This window comes from Nematolebias whitei, chromosome 9 (genome assembly GCF_014905685.2).
Source record: "Nematolebias whitei isolate Nwh7 chromosome 9, NemWhi1, whole genome shotgun sequence".
NCBI lineage: Eukaryota > Metazoa > Chordata > Actinopteri > Cyprinodontiformes > Rivulidae > Nematolebias > Nematolebias whitei.
This window is the reverse complement of record NC_056506.1, coordinates 31,703,194-31,724,012: the sequence shown is the minus strand read 5'-3', so window position 1 is coordinate 31,724,012 and position 20,819 is coordinate 31,703,194. Positions and strand designations below refer to the sequence as shown.

Below are 20,819 nucleotides of genomic sequence, written 5' to 3'. Positions count from 1 at the left end.
ACCATACCATACAATACCATACCATACAATACAATACCATACCATACAATACCATACCATACAATACCATACCATACCATACAATACCATACCATAGAATACCATACTATACCATACAATACCATACAATACCATACCATACAATGCCATACAATACCATACCACGCCATACAATACCATACCATGCCATACAATACCAGCTTTATTTATAAAGAACTTTAAATACCCACAGGACCAAAGTGCTGTACACACAACAAAACAATCATACAGTCAGATAATAAACATGATTAAAAGTCACATAATAAAAGTTGTATAAAAAACAACAAAGAGCTACAGTCTTAGCGCTTTCGTTGACCCAACAATGACAGAATGCCTATTTGAATCAGTTTTTCTCATTGTTTTGTACCTTATCACTTGTAGGTCCAATACTTCACTGGTTGTGCTTGAGTAGCAACTATTCCACTGATTCAGTCATTCATTTTCCACAGGAGTTCTCAAAATGTTCTCCATCACATTTTATGTTTCAGGTAGTTTCCAAATGGAGCCAGGATTGTAATGTGATTGAACCACTTACCTTTTAGTCTCTTGTGTTTTTTTTAAAGAGCAAATTAATCAGCTTTTTATTTACTTTGTGTTATTTCAAAGCCTCTTTGATACAAGAACGCTGTTTTAGTTTTCATATTATAGCCACAACGATTTTGCCACAAATATTCCCCTTTTGGCTGTTCCCTTTTCGGGGTCGCCACAGTGAGTCATCCTCCTCCATCTCACTCTGTCCTCATTCCATGTCCTCTCTAACTGCATCCACATTTCTCCTTTGTCTTGTTCCTGTCAGCTGCATTTCTAACATCCTTCTACCAATATACCCACTGTCCCTCTTCTGGACATGTCCAAACCATCTCAATTTGACCTCTCGAACTTTATATCCCAGTTGTTCAACCTGTGCTGTACCTCTGATGATCTCATTCAAACCTCAACATCTTCATTTCTGCAACTTCCAGTTCTGTCTCCTGTCTTTTGCCAATACCACTGTCTTGTAAACATTTCCTTTGACCTTTTGCTGCCACTCTTGTCACAAATCACTCCTGAAACTTTTCTCCATCCACTCCATCCTGCCTGGACTCTCTCCTTCACTCTTTACAACACTCCTCATTTTCCTGGACAATCAACTCTAAGTACTTGAATTCCTGCACATTTTGTGACCTGCTCCTAATCTCACTGTTCCACCTGCCTGCTTTCCATTCACACACATGTAACTCTGTATTTCTATAGCTGGTTTATTAAAAATACAGCTGGTTTATTAAAATAGCAACAGTAATTGTGCTTTTTGCCAAAGATAGTGTTTTGGGGTAAATCTGGTGGAAAAGTACTTATTGTCAAATTAATTTGTCAAATTTTCAATTTCTAAAGACCACTTTAAAAAGTTACAAGAGCTTTTGAGTCCCTCAAAAGAAATATGAAGAAATACATTTTTATGATTGAGCAATACCTTGAAAGGTGTAAATTGCATGTAGCATACAAAATAAACAATCTAACAGCTGTGAAACTATTTACCCTGTGCAGATCACCTGTTTTAGCAAGCGTTTGCTATTTATTTGTGTCAAGTTCAAGTATCTTTATCATTTGCATCACATGTGGTACATGAGGTGGAACGACATTGTGTACTCAGGGTCCCAGGGTCATAACCCCAATTTAACACACTATGGCTTATACAAATAGTGAATACTATTTAGACTTTTTACGAGTTGTGACCAGAACTTTCTGTAAATCATTTGTATGTAGTGTTAGTTTTAATGGAGATGTAGAATGGGTTGCACATATGTGGTAATCAGGTGGATACTGAATACAGAAAACACTATTTTAACCAAAGTTTATTGCATTCACATTGGTTTCTTAATAGATTTTTTTTAAACTTTTAATTTATTTTAAAACGGCATACTGCTACCACACATATCTTTCCAGTCTTCACAATTTTACATTACATTATCCATCCATTCATTCGTTGGATGGTACTGATAGTACAGTTTAAACTGTGCATACAGACTGGGCTAAGCATTAAAATCCCTCCTCAGTGGTTGATCACTTTATTGCAGTATAGTTGCTGTCTGAGCCAATTTAAAACATCACAACATTTCCGGATGATCGTGTTGGGGACTTAGTTGAGAGGAGGACATTCAGCTTTAAATAAAATGCGGAAACTCGTACCATATTCGGAGCTCGACTTCAAAATAAGAGCGCGATGTATCGTAATACCCACAAAACGGGTGTTAAATGTGCTTTGTTACAGGAAAAAGCTCTAATTATTTAACTCAAATCATTTCGTAGCATTACTAGTGCACAAGCTGCAGATTTTGTTTGATTTACAAAGTTTTCCGCCGACGCGATCTTTTATTTTGACAGCGCAGAGGAGGCTTTCCCCTCTGGCCCACACGGCGCTCGTTCGTCAGAGAAGACGCCGTTTTGACGTCACAGATCCCCGGGGGCGACGCCGCTACGCTGCTATATAACCTTCACGGGCGCCGTGGAGGAAAATCAGCTCACCGAAGCAGACAGGAGACAAAGACAGCTCACACTAAGCTAACAAACATGGTGAAGATCACCTTCCAGCCAGTGTCGGCGCAGAAGCCCGAAAAAGACAACGAGCATCCGGACAAGATCACAATTCCCCAGCCTCATCACGTGAGTTTGCACACTTTGGTCTTCTTTCATTGTTTCCTCTGCTCTGGCATCTGTCTCAGATTGGATTTACTCTAATGCTTGGGGCAGAATTAAGCAGATTAAGGTTTAACTATCCGGTCACTGATGGGATTTGTTTAAATGGTTAATCCACAATCCAAAAAAAAAAAGCCTGTTAAATATGAAATGATTGGAATTATGCTTGTTTTTATTCTATCAATTTGAGATTGCAGCAACGCATTAAATGGTGTGTGCATGATAGCAACACCCCTGCATGACGTCCCAGCCTGTGGATGTTGACATTACGTCATATCATATGGGCGCACACTGCAGACAGTAGTCCTGTATATTGGAATGCATTAAGGTGTTTATAACGTTATTTTTTAATGCTTGGTAAAATAATGCATCTAGAACACAAAAACATATCCAACCTTGGTGTACATTTACAGAAAGAAAAAACAACAACAACCACCCCTGAATCACTCGTGCAGATATACTGCAGCAGTCGAACCAGGAGGTGTAATACCTCATTAATCCTAGAGGTGGTGCTACAGAGCGCATCACAATGAGATTCATTTGTGCTCTGTAGAGATGAGCTAAAAAAATAGCTATTGAAGTCACTGCAAAGAGACAAAAACACTTTTAACATAATTTACACATTAAAAATGAAAAGTACAGATATGTAGTGTGCCAGTATGCACATGCAAATAAGTGCTGGCTAAAGATTTGATGCTCATGTTTAAATGAGTTTAATTAGCCCTATCATATTATCTGAGTTGGTTGTAACCATATGTGTTATATATGTCTGTCACTCAGCAGATGGGCTCATGTCAAAGCCTCATCCTTTATCCCAACACACTGTAGTGTACACAGTAAAAACCCACTTGATGACGTCTCCAAAAACATACATTTTCATCCGTTTGACGCATCAACAGAAGGATGTCAGAGGCTGCAGGGATTCTGAATGGCTAAGATCAGATTTGTGGCGTCAGAGCCAGTATGTGTAGATCTATTAATACGTCCACCTCTGAAGAGGGACTCCTGCTCTACGCACTTGTCCTTTTTTTGACTCCCACTCAGAGAGCTGAGACTTAATATCTGCAAATATGGAGCATGGAAGTGGGCCTCCAAGAATAGACCCAGACGGCCACGTGCCAGCATCTTCGTCAGAGCCTGGCACAGTCTGTTCTCCTCACTTCCGCTCTCCATGGAAACGATAGTAGGGAGAGGCATTAGATTGACTGAGAGACCGTGGGCGGGCATCTTGCATGCCTCACTCTAGTCCATCCTACGTCTATCAGATCTTCTCGCCTGACTAACAACTTGGCAGCTGCCCTCCTGTCAGAATAATCTCTGTTATATTTCAGGCTTTGTGAGAGAAAGCACAGCTTTGTGACGCAGCTGTTGCATCGACTGATGCTGAATCAGTGGCTCTAACAGCAATTACACAAAGACATAAAAGTGAACTAGTTTTTTCTGCTCCATCAAAACTGTTCAAGACATTTAAAGGTCTTCGAATAGTAATCAGAGTCATCAAAAACTTTTAAATCACTGTGATTATCCTGACGTGCTCCTTAACAAATGGACTTTTCCTTTCTTTACAGGGGCGGGTGGTTCCTATCCTGAGGCCTAAAAAGCCTTTTCCTTTGGGCCTGTGCTGCCTCATCCTCAGCCTGGTGATTTTCTTGGCAGGATTGGTGATGGCCTCTGTGTATATCTACCGCCACTACTGTGTACCTCAGGTTAGTCAGGTGCACCATTCTAATGCACATCAACCATGAGGTCAAGCAAACGGATATTGTGCTAACTCAGCTATGCCTCGTCCCAACAGCAGATCCCAGAGGACAGCCTGTTCCACTGCCGGGTCGTCTTTGAGGACTCAGTTTACGCTCCCCTGAGGGGACGGCAAGAAATGGAGGAGAACGTCGGCATCTACCTTGATGATAACTACGAACAAATCAGCGTGCCCGTGCCACATTTTGGAGGCAGCGACCCGGCTGATATCATCCACGACTTCCAGAGGGTAAGTTCTGACTTCACGTCCTCTCGTTACGTCTTTGTTTAAAGTGTTTTTCCTAACATTCAGTGTTTGTTACTTCCAGGGCCTCACGGCTTATTACGACATTGCCTTGGACAAATGCTACATCACTGAGCTGAACACGACCTCGGTGATGCCTCCGCGGAGCCTGTGGGAGCTACTTATTAACGTCAAGGTGAGACTCTTAATAATGCAGTTGTTTATTTTAAAGCACGCCTGAAAGACAGAGGGGACAGCATGCTCCCTGTCATCTGTGTTCTGTTCACTGAGTGATTAATAATAAGCGTCTCTGTCACAGAGAGGGACGTACCTGCCTCAGACGTACATCGTTCAGGAGGAGATGATGGTGACTGGAAGGGTGAGGAACATGAGGCAGCTGGGCCCGTTCATCCACAGACTCTGCTTTGGCAAAGAAACGTACCGCCTCAGACGCCGCAGCCAGCGCCACCGTAAGTGAACACTCTGCGCCTACTCTGGGGGGGGGGGGACATGAGATGCTAAATTATGACTGACTGGTGCTGGATCACTTCCGCCTGTTTCACACCAGCCCCTGTGACCAGCTGAGTCATGTGACGTGTGCGAGGGTCACTGCGTTGTCTGCCTTTGAATCACAGAGCTCAGGTCTGGGTGTGGAGCACAGCTAGGACCAAATAGGGCCTTCCTTCCAAACGTTTCAGTGTAGCGAAGCTGCTGTAACAGCTTGGTGTTTGTGTGTGGGCACAGCCTGGGAACTTCCTCCTCTGTGAGTCACCCATAGTGCTGTGGACACCTCCACACACGCTGTGGAGGAGGTAGCGACGTGCACAAATGATAACTGTCATCGCTGCTCTCGATTGGTGCAAGAGCTCCAGAAACGATGCAGTAAACTTCCCCCTGAGAACATAAATAGTTGAAACCGTATGAACCGCTGCTGCTGATTCAAACCTGTAGACGGCAGCAGTCGATGCAAACACAAGCAGTTTCAGTGCTGCACAGATGTTTTTTTATTTTTCTAAACCCTGTCTCGTCTTCTCTTCCAGGTATCGAGAGGCGCGAGACAAAGAAGTGTCACCGGATTCGTCACTTCGAAAACACGTTTGTGGTCGAGACCGTCATCTGCGACAGATTCTAAATCTGAGGCGGAAATCACAGCCAGCCGACACCGAAGCCGATTTCAAACCATACCTCTTGAATTCCTGATGCGTTCAACTGCACTTTACAACGTTTTGTCCATTGGTTTCAATCTGTTAGAGGTTGTGTTTTTTTTTTTTTTTTTTCTAATGCTCTCTTACTGTCAACCTAAAATGTGAATGTCTTTTTTAATTTTTAGATTGTGTATGTACGTGAGTAACGTGTTCAGATGTAACTGTAGGCTGTCTTGTAGAGCAGATGTTAATGTTAGTGTGTCAGATCAGAAAACTCGATTTAACTCGACTCGTCCTTGTGTTTTTGAGTAATCCGGTGCACTGCAGATCTTTTGTAAAGATACTTTTTGAAGCTGCTCGCACTCTGCACTCGCGTTACTACTTGATTCTTGTTTATTTGGTTTAAATGGCAAAACATACCTCATGTAGTTATATTGTTAATTTGCTGATTTAAATCATTAATGATGTGTATATAACTGATTTGTTCCAAAGCAATATATACTGTAAATGGATTTCTTCTTAACGTTCTTGTTACACGCATAGATTTTTATCAGAAATCAACTCGTCTTGTTAACGATCATTTATTTATGGTTTGCCACTGGTTTTTATTGGTCCAAAACGTTCCTGTTTGTTGGATATAAACGGCTTTAGACTGTAACTAGTAGCAGTGCTGTAGAAGGATGACGTGAACCAAAGTCTGCAGAGGGTGATGCTATATGCTGCGTTAAGGGTTATAATATTTATAAAGAATGCTTTAGTTCGGATCACTCACTGTAGATGAGATGAAAGGCTAAAACTCGTTTTGTTTTGCTCTTCCTCCTCTTCACTCTGATCCGCCTGTGGTCTCAGTCCTTCCTGTCCACAATGGTGCCGTTTCTCAACACTGCGTCCTACCTGTGCACATCCGTCGTTACTTTTACCTGTACAGATGAATTTTCTTGTAAGATTTTGCTGCTTTAAGAATAAACGATCAATCTTTATTTTGTCTTTTGGAATTCCTTTTAGTGAAATGTATAATTATCCTGTATTTTATGTAAAAAATTAACAATTGCTGAGTTAATCTGCACAGTTTAATTAATTTTGATCGACTGAAATTCTATAAACCTTTTTAAGGTTCAAGTTTATTGTCATTCGCATCACGTGGTACATGAGGTGGAATGAAATTGTGTACTCAAGATCCCAGTTATAACCCAAATTTGCAAAAATATAAACTATTAAAAAAAAAACCAGGTATACAAGAAACTAACATATGCTAAACAATAATAATATCATATAATATGGTATATTAAACAGCAGCCTGAACATGAGTCTGTTGTGAGCAGATGATATAGTAGCTTAAGGTTTTATTATTTATACATTAGATGAGTTTTCTATAAAACTCTAAACTGCAGCTTTGGTGAAAATCATTCATTTACTTTATATTGTTAAACAGCTTGGAGTTTATGGATCAACCCAAAAATATAAATATAAATAATATAAAAAATACACAAAGAGGACATTTCCTGGCACTGATTTTCTTCCATAAACTTGAATTTTAATTTTGTTTTCCTGCTGCTTTATTGACACAAGTTTCAAAACGGATGAGATCTGCTTGTTACCAGGAGATTATTATTATTATTATTATTATTATTATAAAGTTAGCTAAATTTTAATTTAGTTGAAAAACCAGGAGTAAAACCATAAAACAATAAGAGACAAAAAGTCTGAAGTAAACAAACTTCTCGTTATTTTGTGCCTTATCCAGATTATTTTATTATTTTTAATAGAAGATGTAATGCAGTTTTGATCATTTTTATCAGTAAGTCTATTTAATTATGCTTGTATATAATACCTCCCACTGTTTTTACATGAACATGAGTCACATGAAAATTGGAGCATAATAAAAACTTTAAAAACATTTAAAAAAATAATTTGGCTCTCGTATTAAACGTAAAAACAGTTTTATGAACAATCCTGTAAATGACACATTTACAAATTAACATTTATTTACAAACTAAACTCGTAAATTTCTATTATAACGTGTTGTTTATAAATAAGATTTACAAATATAACCAGCAATGTGTCTTATTAATAATTAAGATGAAACTATAGATGTACAAATAATAATAAAAATAAAAACAGTACGTTTGTTTTTGGAAAAACACCAATTCTCTCCAGACTTTCTTTACTCCTCTCCTTCTTTAAAATAAAATGACCGTAATTCTCGTTATTTATTTATTTTATTTTATTTGCAGTTTCAAGATTACAAATAAATTTGACGTTTTTTCTCCTCTGCTTCAAGTTTTATTCACATTCTCATTAACAAAACAAACATAAAAAACGTTCTTAAAGATAAACATGGCAGAATAACTTTAAAAAACTCAGTTTTGGGGTAAAATCATTCATTTACTTCTCTGAAGTTATATCGCCTAAACATATCATAACCTTCAGAGGAACCAAAGGATACAAAAACTTTGTCACATCTTTTTTATTACTATGTTTTTTGATCAGTTGTTGGTTATAAACAACTATTCAGAAAAACAGATGTTTGTATGTTTCAAGACTTCATCAAATATAAACCAGGGATTCATCCATCCATCCATTATCTTTACCCGTTTATTCCATTTTGGGTCGCTGGTGCCCATGTCCAGCAATCACTGTGCGAGGGGCGGGGTACACCCTGGACGGGTCGCAAGTCCATCACAGGGCCACATAGAGACAAACGAGACAAACAACCATTCACTCTCTCACTCACACCTAGGGACAATTTAGAGTTACCAATCAGCCTAACATGCATGTTTTTGGACTGTGGGAGGAAACCGGAGCACCCGGAGAAAACCCACGCATGCACAGAGAGAACATGCAAACTCCACCCAGAAAGGCCCCTGGACCGGGGTTTGAACCAGGGACCTGCTCGCTGAGAGGCAGCAGCTCTACCAGTTGCGCCACTGTGCTGCCAACCAGGGATTCGTGTTTTATTATTATTTAGGTCAGCTTGATGCATTAATTTAACAAAAAAACCTACATATAAAGTTATTTTTGTATAAATCTACCTTTATCAGAGCTGACTGTCTCCTAAATGACAAGACTCGTAGAATGTATTTATCTATTGACTTTATTTTGAACGAGACTCTCCAGAACAGTCTGAGCTCCTCTCATCTCGTATGATGTCACTTCCTGAGCATTTCAAACAAAAAGTCTCTGCTTCGAGCCCCACATTTAAAATGAATCACAGCGTGACTTTCTCACCAGGAGGCAGCGAGCTGCGAGTGTTTCCATCACTCACACTTCTTGCTTTGTGCAATTTTCCTCTTCGCCGCCTTGACTTGGGTGATCGGAGCAGCTTGGTGGTTCAGAGAGGTGCCCTGCTGCCTTCCTGCGCTGGGCCCCATCGCAGGCCCACACAGCTTCAGCTCGGTGGTTAAGCGAGCGTGCAGGCTGACCTGCTTTATTTGCCACTGCTCTCAGTGCGAGCAGCACTTCCTCGTGAGCGGCTGGCTCCGCGTCGCTCTACAGAGCAGCTCCAAACGACAAAAAAGAACTGAGCCCAGAGCTCGACTTCCACCTCTGCGTCCAGAGAGTTCAGACCCCTGAAGAGCTGAAGGTGGCTCGTCTCTGGCCGCTCACTGACCTCCTGATGACGTGCTTGGTGCTCCTCACCTCGTGAGCGATGAAGTAGTAGCACAGAGCGTCCAGGCAGCAGGACACGTTGGACAAACACATGGCCACCTGCAGGAACAGGCTGATCCTGGCCTTGGACTCGCAGTCCTGGATCACTCCTTGGTGCACCTGAAAGAACGTGCCACACATTCAAATAAATAAGTAAATAATTAAACGTCTTGATCCTTTTTTCTTACAAAAATCTTACTCTGACGGAAAACATGGACACAAAAGACCCTCAGCTGTAATTATCTCTTCTTGTTACACTTATTTATATTCCTCAGCTCGACTTGATCAACATTTCGTGCTACTTGCATTATTTATTCATCTGCTGTTTGTCTGTAGTCCACTCTAACTGTTTTTAGTCTAGGACAGGGGTGTCCAAATGTTTCCATATGTGGGACAAAACTATCAAGAATGCAAGGACTCCTGGGCCACAGAAATGTGAATTTAACTTTCAATGTGAACAATATTTTGGAAAAAGGACAAATTTACTCATTTTTGTGGAGAAAGTTTTAAATTGTTCTAGATCCAAAACATTAAAAGCCTCATCATACATTAATTTTTTTTGCATTAGAAAGGATTTGATTAGTTGGGTGACGTCTATGTTTGTTGTTTTCTTGCAATAGAAGCGCAATATGAGTAAGTGTCCTTTTCAAAGAGGCTCGATCAGCCTTTTGGACCATGGACGAACCAAAAGGCTGATTGAAGTTCTGAAACATCGTCCAGCTGTCAGTCGCTACAACAGATTCATAGAAGGTTTGATAAAGTTGATCAACTCGTATGTAGATGATACCATGTTATACACATTTAAAAATATCCAGTTTCCCTCTTGATTATTTTATCAACTGCAATATTTTGACAAGTTTTATGGATCATTATCCAAAAGTCTCCTTTCTGGTAGAAACCAGTAAAGATTTTTGGTGCATTTGTGCCATGAAGTGAAAATGTAAAGAAAGGTTTGTATTTTGTTTAATATTGCTCCTGTTGAGGGCAGCACGGTGGCGCAACTGGTAGAGCTGCTGCCTCTCAGCGAACAGGTTCCTGGTTCAAACCCCGGTCCAGGAGCCTTTCTGGGTGGAGTTTGCATGTTCTCTCCGTGCATGCGTGGGTTTTCTCCGGGTACTCCGGTTTCCTCCCACAGACCAAAAACATGCATGTTAGGCTGATTGGTAACTCTAAAATTGTCCCTAGGTGTGAGTGAGAGAGTGAATGGTTGTTTGTCTCGTTTGTCTCTATGTGGCCCTGTGATGGACTTGCGACCTGTCCAGGGTGTACCCCGCCCCTCGCACAGTGATTGCTGGACATGGGCACCAGCGACCCCCGTGACCCAAAATGGAATAAACGGGTAAAGAAAATGGATGGATGGATGCTCCTGTTGAGAAGATTGTTTTTCATCCGTTTCGCTGTACCAACTAATTTGCAGAAAGTTTGCATTGCCCTCTTAAGCCTGCTGGCCAAAATGATACCATTTTTTAACTGCAGTTGTGGGCCGCATAAAATCACTCCAAGGGCCGCAAATGGCCCTCGGGCCGTACTTTGGACACCCGTGGACTAGGACTTTTTTTTTTTTTTTTTGCAATGCTTGTCCCCAGCTGGGCTTCTTCTTACCAAACTTATTTCCTTGTGGCTGCAGTTAACTTACATGCAAGGAAAAGTAAAATGGTCATTTGGTCGTAATTGACCACATTGGCCAAAGAATCTCCAAAGTTTAGGGATTAATCAGTTTTATTTTGAAAGTCTCTCAGGCTCATCCTTGGGAGCACAGTGATTCGTGGAGAAACGGAGAACAGGACAAAAAACGCCAAGTTTGTTGGTTTTACATTCTCCACCCACAAGATTTAAAACTTTTTTATTTATTTATTGTGAACAGGAGTTATTATTTTGATTGTTAGTTATTAAAGATGAAAACAAGCTTGCGTGGTTTGAAGCAGACATTCAACTGGTGGGTTGTGTTCTGAAACTGGGTCACAGACTTGTTTTTAGTGGGTCACAGGTCAAAAGAACTAAATTAATCCAAACCTATTTCTGATTATGTCCATCTTCTGGTTGGTAATAAAACATTGTTTATTCAATGGGTGGCCACTCAGCTAAATTAACACATTTTAAATCTTTTTAAAACTTCTTTGAAGGTTAAAAGTGAATAATTTTCTTCATTTGGGTCATGGCTTGTCATTTGGGACTGATGGTGGGTGTGGGACCAGTCTTGTTTTCTCGAGTTAATTACACAAAACTGTCAGATGTTTATTTTTTTCCAAGGACTTAAATAATTATATATTTTTTATTTTTTACAAATGTAATGTTTTTGTTCAGTTCTAAATATGTTTCTTTGGCTAAGAATGAACTGCTTGGACTGATTTGTTTCATTTTTTTTAATTGTGTGAATGTTTACGAAGCGTTCACACTATTGTGATTCATTTTTCTTCCGTACGTTTTTCATCGCGATTCTTGTCTCGCAGTTTTCAAGCTACTTCAACAATTCAAATATCAAAACATTCAGCTCTTTCAGGACAATCTTGCTTTGACTTTTGGTATTGGTGCATTTTTAGCTTTTTGAAATATTTAGCCTTTTCTCCCATTTTTTTCCTCATAGAAAATGAATTGAGCTCATTTTACATCCTTCATATCTTTAGATCTGTTTACAACCTTTTACTGCTCCTTTCACATTTGGTTCTGGTTCAGCTTCTTTCAGCTTCCTTGTGCAAATTTAAACTTTTTTTTCAGCTACTTTCAGCTAACTTCAGCTGTTTTTTCCAGCTGTTTTGTGCACCTTTCAGATTATTTCTGCTAACTACAACATTTTTGTACTTCTTCTAACTTCCTTCCGCTAATTTCAGCTTGTTGTGCTCCTTTCTGCATGTTTGATCAAGTGATTTGCAAGTGATTTCTGCAAGTTTCAGCTTTTTCTGCTATTTCAGCTACTATTCAGCTGTTTTATGCTAATTTTAGCTTTTTCAGCTAATTCCACATTTTTTGCACTCATTTCACCTTTTTTCAGCCTAATTCAGCAAAAATGTGCTCTCTCCCCTTCCTTCTGGTAATTAAGCCTCTTTCTCATTTTTTAGCTGCTTACAGCTATTTTTTGCAAGTTTCAGCTTTTTGCAGGTAATTTCCACATTTTGTGCTCATTTCTGCTTCTTTCAGCCTAATTGGGCACAATTTTGCACTCTCCACATCCTTTTGATAATTTAAGCTTCTTTCTGCTTTTTTAGCTACTATTCAGCTGTTTTTTTGTGCAAATTTCTACTTTTGCAGATATACTTCTACTTTCTTCTGCTGCTTTAAGCTTGTTCTAACTTTTCAACTACCTTTTTAGCATTTTTTTATTTCAGCTGTTTTCAGATAAATTCAAGTTTTTCGTGGTAATGTCAGCTATTTTCAGCCTAATTAACTTTTCTGCTCCTTTCAGTGTTTTTTTTTTCCCTGCAAATTCTTCAGCAGTCAGAATTCACACTGCGTTTTCGCAGGGAATGCAATTTCTCTAGTTTATTTTAGTTTAAGCTTGCTCTTTAAGTTCAACATGTTTGAGTAGTGATGCTCTTTGCTCAGCATCTTTTGTTTTTAACGCACTACAGAATAAAAACATTCTTTACCTCCTGAATAATCTCCATCTAAACTGTTTTGTGTCAATCTCTGCTGTTTAAAATCAAAGAGTCATAATCAAAAGTTGTAAAACGTCCTGGAACTTGATGTTTAGTTGTATTCACTTATTTATGTTTACCCTCCTGCTGCCCTTGGGTCAAAACGACCCGCGAGGCCTCGTTGACCCGAGGGCAGCACACTTCACGTGTCTCACCAGGAACTGCAGAAAGATGCCCAGGTGACTCGGGGTGAACGGCACCAGGAAGGCGGTCAGGCTGCTGCAGATGATCTTCACACAGGCTTGGCTCTGTGGGCTCCGCTGACCTGACTGCTGAAGCGCCAAGATGGTGTGAACCGAACACAGAACCACCACCGCCGTGGGCCCCAGGAAGCCAAAGACCATGAGGCAGCCGATCACCGCCGGACTCCAGCCCTTCTCTGAAAACCTGTGGAAACAGTGGATCTCCAGCTGGTCGCCCTCCCTGAACGTGAAGATGACCGGAAAGGTGGCGGAAAAGACCAGCAGCCAGACTCCCACGCAGGTGATCCGAGCCGCTTTGGTGGAGCGCAGCTGCTTGGCTTTGAACGGGTGGCAGATGGCCACCCACCTATCCACGGCGATGCACATGATCATGTAGATGCTGCCGTAAGTGCCGACGAAATAGAGGTTCTCCAGCAAGGAGCAGAGTGGCCAGAGCTCGCCGGACCACTTGTTATTCGCAGCGTGCATCTTGGAGGGTAAGGGCAGGAGGAGGAGGAGGTCCATCAGAGCCAAGCTGGTCATGTAGATGGTGGACTCTGTCCATTTCTTCAGACACACGCAGAACACTAGCAGGGCGGCCACATTTAGAAGCAGCCCCACAACAAAGATGGGGATGTAGATGACCAGCTCCAGAACCGTCATGAGCTGGTCGGCGTGGATCGAGCAGGAGTCCGTTCCGTTGTCCCTGCGGGAGAACGGTTCAGTTCGGTTCCGTCAGCACTAAAAATATTTCACAGTAAACTTTTACCAACGTCGAAATGAATTTCCTGTTGACACTGCAAACCACGGTGCGAGAGTGAAACTTCACAAGGTGTGTGGGTACACGGCTCGTTGTCTGAGGCCGACAACCATGAGAACGCTACATATTGTCACATCTGTCTCAGCATCTGGATTACTAATTTAAATCTGGTAACGAGTTCACTTTAAAGCTGAAAAGATCAACACTCGAGTTTTTTCAAGTTGGTGGAAATCACTCGCAGTTTGTCAAATCATTTGCAAGAAGGAGTCACGCTTTAATACATAACAACTAATCACTGTTTGAGGTTTTGAACTTAACTGAGCAGAAGAAAAGAAAAGACTTTCGTCAGACACTAAGAATGGTTCGAGGTGGCAGGGGTCAGCTCGTGGCGGGAAACATTCAAACTATTTTTAATCTGAGGTTGACATGAAAATATTTACAAACCAATACCAAAGATATAAATGGTGAGAACTAAAATATCTTTGTTGCGTTAAAAAGTGAAATTACACAGTAGTTATTAATGCATAACTACCCATGCATATTGTGTTATCTTTAACTAATTATAATCCAATAAATTAAAAAAAAAAAAACCTACTCATTGAACTATTTTCTGCTGCCTTTTTTAAACAGCAGGCTGTCCTGTGAACACCTTAAACCTTTTAACAACACACTTTAAGATTTAAGTCCAGCTCACAGAGTCTGTTTCGTTAATGCGCCGTCTTGAGTGAAAAATGTGAAATCGAGTGGTGCTCTTACCCCATGACCGTCTCTGAGGACTTTTCAGTGTTTCTGACTGTCTGTTCTGTGCCAGACGCACTTCTGCTTTTCCACCTTTTGTTGTTTCATCACCACTTCCTGAGTCGTGCCACACATCAAGTATGTTTGCTCAGATGGTTTAGAGCTGAACTTGCCCGGCAGGTCTTACTCTGACAAATGTTAAGTGGAAACGTCACAGCAACAGTGGCTGAATTTAAACGTGTGGTCCTCTGCAGAAAATTAATCAGACAAATTGGATTTTCTGTGGAAATTCATTGTGAGTGCTGTGAATTTCAAGAAATGCATTGAAAATTGTTGAAACTGAGATATTAAAGCTAATAAAAGCAAAACACTAGCTAAAAGCTGAAAGGTAAAAGTGCCCTTCGCAAAAACTAGTTTATTTAAGTGTACTACAAGTATACTTATTTTACACTAAAATGAGGAAGTGTACTTTGTTTACTTTTTATAAACTTTTTTTGATATACTTAAAAATAGTATAAAATGTCCCAATTTAGTCCAAACAAGTATTAAATCAGTATACTTCTAGTACACTACAAGTATGGTGTGTAGTATACTTGATATACTTATACTTAACTTAAAGTATACTTGCAAAAATAAACTTAAAATGTACTACTTTTTGTTAAGGGTGGGGCTAACTTAAAGGTAAAAGTACCCAAATGCTAAAAGTAGCAAATTTTAGCTCAAACAATACCCAGCACAATGCTGGCTAAAAAATTAAAAGTAGCAAAATTTTCTTAAAAGTAAAAGTAGCAAAATGCTGGCTAAAAATATCAAAACAAAAAAACTAAAATGTAGCAAACAGAAACTAAAAGAAAAAGTAGCAAAACACTTGCTAAGAGTTGCAAAACAATACTTTAAAGGTATAAGTAGCAAAAAGTCGGCCAACAAATAAATATAGCAAAATGTTAACTAAAAGTAGCAAAACAGTAGCTAAAATAAGCTAAATATTAGCTTAAAAGTAAAAGTAGCAAAGTGTTTGCTAAAAGTAGCAAAACACTAGTTAAAAACCACAAGTATCAAAACTAGCTTAAAAGTAAAAATAGAGAAATGCTGGTTAAAAACTAAAAGTACTAAAATACTAGCTAAGTGGGAGTGGTGGTGCAGAGGCTAGAGAAAGTGGGCCTGTGATTGCAAAGTCGCTGGTTCAACTCCCTGTACCGATAACATCAATATATGGATGGGAAAGTTGGAAGCACCCACAACTGCCTCCACCCTCACTTGCCTCATTCTGGGCCCTTGAGCAAGACCCTTAACCCCCACCATCTGCTCCCCCCGGCGCCCTAGATATCAGCTCTCTGCTCCACAGAGGGCTGTGGTAGCTCGATGGTCTGTGGTTGTGTCAGGACGGAAGGGCATCCGGCATAAAAATAATCACCATGTCTTCTTGCGAGATAGTTCACTGGAGTGACCCCTGAAGAAGGGAGCGGTTGAAAAAAGAAAAAAAAAAATGCTAGCTAAAAGAAGAAAACAATAGCTAAAATCTAAAAACAGTAAAATGTTAGCTAAAATTAGTCAAAGCAGTGCCATCTAAAAGGTGAAAGTAAAACGCTACATAAAGTTTAATATATGTATATTTTTTCTAAAAGTAGCAAAATTATAGCCCAAAACTAAAAGAGGACAAAAGCTAACAAAGCAGCTAAAAGAAGCTAAATGCTAAGGAAGAAGAGACAAAGACTAAAGAGAAACAGGAACCCTGTAGTGTGAATACTGAACGAGCGTTCAAACAATAACAGATGATACAGTGTATTTTAAATTCTCTCTAAAACGCCACCATTTCTTTTGTATTAATGCTAGTTGTTGGGTACTGAAGGTGATCAACTGAGCTGTCACAAGCTTTCTAAACTGACGCACAACATGACACAAGAACAACAAAAGACTAAAAATAAGGAAACACCGGCGTGGCTAATGCCACAGGTCTCCCATGACTGCATCTGACTGTGGTTTACGTTTCCTCAAACGAGTTTCCATCACCGTGCTGGCTCTTATTGTTCTTTGTTGATGCTGAAATGTGCATATAAACCAGCTGACTTCATTCAGACTATTTGATGGATTGGCTTTCTGTTTATTCGTTTGTTTATTTATTTACAGCAAGGGTTCAGTCAGCATAGGAAGGCCAGTCTGCGATTTTTGCGGCGTTGCTGTGTTTTGGCCTCTGATCGTGTCAAAGAGGATGACTGAACTCGGAGCTGAGAGAAGCTGCAGAGGCAGATTTAAACTGAGATTGCTTTCTGAGGGTTTCCTGGTTTCGGGTGCTGAAATGACTTTACTCGTTTTAAAAGTGTGAGAATATATCGCTGCTCTCTTTACTTTGGATATTCTTACTTAAAACCAGCCAGCATGCGGGATGTTGACGATAAACCCAGGAATGGTTCAGCGTGTGAATTCTTGCTTTTTGTAAACACGTGAAATGAAAACGAAATAAATGTGCGCAGGAAGGCGACGCCTGCTTCAGTTTTGGAAGCGTGGTTAACTTTGCATGCTCACAGTTTAGCGTTTGCATTTTTTGAACAGCATCTCTTGTGATAACGTATCTTTTTACATATTAATCGTTGCAAAATGTTCCACACACCACGTGTCCAGTCAAACTGATAATGTCTGCGTACAAGTCATTTTAATGTTGGCTAATGAGGATTAAGTTGTGGTGGCCATGATGAATTAAATTCATGTTGAAAGTTGCAGTGGTATGTGAGATATTTTGCTAACAAACGCTTTCATGATTTTTCCACCTTTTTCTTCTGGCTGCAGTTAATAAATAATAATGACCTGGTTGCGACACCGGCGACCCCCACGGCCCAGAAAGGAAGAAGCAGGTAAAGATAATGGATGGATGACCCAGTTGCCACATTCTAAAATAAAACACAGCAGTCAAAACTTTGTAATTTTTTTTTATTTTTTAAAGTAAACTCTTTAAGGTAAATTGTGTAACAGCAATATTCTCTTTCATAACTTTAAGAAAATCAACAGGAAAAAGACATACATTTATTTAGATTCCTTTTGCTTCGCAGATACAAATACTGAAACCACTGTGTCCTTTCCCCTCAAAATGTTCCCTCTTCTGTTTCGTTTTGACTCTCAAATATTTGTAAAAGGTGTAACACAAACACCTAAACAGCGTTTTCAGGAGACACAGACGGGTCATTTTTTGACATTACATTGGCTCAAGTTAAAATCAAAACAAACAGCTCATGTTGGGAGACTTGTTAACTAAAAACAGACGAGTTTCCTATAAAAACCACAGAAAACGTGTAAATAATGAACCCGTCCACCTTTTTTTTTTTTAAGAGCATAAAAACAAGATTCTTGAGCGAAAAGTAAAATGAGACGAAAATAAGAACAAACAAAAAACATATTTCGATTGTACTGGAACAGCCAGCCAGTTTCTATCATTCCTTCATGTTCTGCAACAACTTGAGTGTTTTCTCTGTCGGTTTGAAGGGACCTGCCACGTCTATCAGCCTCTACAGCAAACGGGGGTGGGGGGGTGGGGGGGGGTGCTTACACTTTGACATGAGATGTAGAGGACTGACACACACACACACATTTGTTTTTCCATCTTTACAGAGACTTTGCATTGACTTCCATTCACTTTTTATTAATTTCTACAGCCTAGGACCAAGATGGGGTAGAGGTAGGGCAGCCGACCTGGGACCAGAAAATCGGGGTTCGACTCCCAGCCATTCCCACATGTCGTGGTGTCTCTGAGCAAGGCACCTAATCCCTAATTGCTCCCTGGGCGCTTACATATCTGCCCACTGCTCCACCTGTGTGTATCTCACATGTGCACCATTGTATGGGAACATACAATGATGACTATCTCTGACTTCCCTTCTCCCCTAACCCTGACCCTTACCCTAAACCTAACCCCTAACCCACCAACGGCACTTCTTCTTATGGGGATGGGGCTTTGGGCCCCTTATGGAACAGTTGGTCCTCACAATGTAGCATGTATTAGAAAAATGGATCTTACAAGGTAACAAATACACACACAGACACACACAGACACACACACACAAACACACACACACACACAGGTCAGATGTGTTCATCCTAGGAGGCGGTGAATTTCCTGATTGTGATGATGATGAGAGCGAGGAGGACCGATGCTCCGAGGAAGACGGCTATGACTATGGCTGTGATGGCCCCCGGTCCCAGAACTCCTACACACACACAGACACACACACACACACACACACAGACACACACACAGACACACACATAGAGAGATAAACAGTAACTTTAATGATCTCATGTAGAAACAGCTGCTCAAGAATCAAAATGAGTCCAGACCAGTTTCACCTTCGTCCTCCTCCAGGGTCGGGGACAGGGTGGCGTCCTCGTAATCTTCGGTGACAGGGTGACCTGTGAAGACCAGGAAAGGGGTTTTGGTGGTACCCTCAACAGGTGGGTCTCCAGACATGGTGTCCTGGTGGTCCCTGCTGGTTAAGGAGGGGTTTAACACTGTCTCTGTTAAGATAAAAAGAAAAGAGAAGTTTCTGTTTATAGTCTGGAGGCAATTTTTTTTTTCCCTCACTCATTCTCGTGTGCCTTTTCGTCCCTCTCCCGTCCTCCTCCTGCTTTTTTTGCTCTCTGTCTGTGTATCGGAGCTCCTATGTACACATCTTCTGAAATGAAAAACTAATATCATCGATCTGGTCAGCTGGAATTTCAACACAATCGATAAAATCTTTTCAACAAAGCGGCAGGGTCCTGGATAGCCCTCATGCCCCACTGAGACACATGCGGCAGGATATGTCATGGATCCGGGGGGAGTTTTGGAGCTGACGTGTCTTTCCGTATTGTCTCAGGAGGACGCTGAAGATGTTTATATAATTGGAACCATGATAGCAGGGTTTCTGCTTTTTGGAACCGATGGATCCCTATGTTATTGGCTATTGAAGCAGACAGTGGCAGCCATGGCAAAACTGCAGAGTCTGTGTGAGGGTTTGGTTTGTGCTTTGAGTACTCAAAATCAGCTGATTTATGAGCTAAACTGTAAGATGGAGACGATTTGTGAGAATCGCAGGCCACCTGCAGCTTCTGGAACTCGCCAGCATGTTGGGGACAACCTTGGAGGGGGCTCATAACCACGGACCAGTGGAATGCCCACAAATCTGTCCATTTTGGATTGAAAGCACCAGCAGGACTCAAGGCTGACAAGAAAAAGAACAGTCTGACTGAAACAAATCAACAATTGTGGCTTATCTGAATCTGACTCTCCCGTTTGGCCTCGAACCAGGCCAACTTATTAAATTTCTCTTAGGATATATGTAAACTAAGGAAAAACTATGTCTATTTCAACCCCCCGAGAACTTCTGTGAAGGCTTATCAGAGCTCTACCGGCTGATACCACCATCTTATCAGGACTATGGAACTATCTGGAAGTGCTTCATGGACAAATCTCACCGTCTTGCCATCAAATGTATATGTAATGTGTTTATAAATGTGCTTGCTGGCAGTTTTTTGATGTCTTAAATTGTGTCCTGAGAAGGACAAGATGTGAAGAGATCTTTTTTTGTAATACCACCATCCTATCCTCATGGCCTTTTCCCCTTTTCTATCTAAAAAGTTTTCTGGAAAAGGATAAGGGGCCACGCTCTCAAGCAGCAACGTGCACTCCACCCATCTTTCGGATGAATGTACGAACATAATCTCACTGTATTTCGGTGCAACGATAATAAAGCTTATTCTGATTCTGAATAATAAAAGTTACTTTGTGTGTTCTAGTTCTTTTAAACGTCGCCCCGAAAGGCGAAGGTGGGCGATAATGTTTTCACCCCGTCACAAAATAAAAGAAACACAAAAACGGCTATATCTCTGTCAGTTTGCATGAGTTCTCCAAAGCTACAACTTTGTTTTAGTTTCTCAGACGGGACAGATACATAGAGTTGAGTTAACGAGCCGAAGTTTCTCTTTGGTCGATGGGGACGCACACACAGGCCCTGCTGGACGCACACACGGGCCCTGCTGGACGCACACACGGGC

The 20,819-nt window shown here is 40.7% G+C and overlaps 3 protein-coding genes across 3 annotated transcripts in view; 1 reads left to right on the top strand and 2 right to left on the bottom strand.

The window, feature by feature from the left end:
• Window positions 1–20,819, bottom strand: part of LOC119414221 (chloride channel protein 2-like) — a 553,451-nt gene that overhangs the window by 127,963 nt on the left and 404,669 nt on the right. The gene's annotated exons all lie outside the window — the stretch shown is intronic.
• Window positions 2,452–6,396, top strand: itm2cb (integral membrane protein 2Cb). Its single transcript, XM_037682267.1, has 6 exons — window positions 2,452–2,679; window positions 4,281–4,418; window positions 4,508–4,699; window positions 4,779–4,889; window positions 5,013–5,163; window positions 5,734–6,396. Exons 1-6 carry the CDS (start codon window positions 2,587–2,589, stop codon window positions 5,823–5,825), a joined length of 777 nt encoding a protein of 258 aa, XP_037538195.1. The 5' UTR covers window positions 2,452–2,586; the 3' UTR covers window positions 5,826–6,396.
• Window positions 18,681–20,819, bottom strand: part of snorc (secondary ossification center associated regulator of chondrocyte maturation) — a 5,816-nt gene continuing 3,677 nt past the window's right edge. The window contains exons 2-3 of the mRNA XM_037682255.1: window positions 19,134–19,301; window positions 18,681–18,994 (exon numbers count right to left, since the gene is read on the bottom strand). Of these exons, the coding sequence (XP_037538183.1) occupies window positions 18,885–18,994; window positions 19,134–19,301 (278 nt within the window). The 3' untranslated portion in view covers window positions 18,681–18,884. The remainder of the gene's footprint in view (window positions 18,995–19,133; window positions 19,302–20,819) is intronic.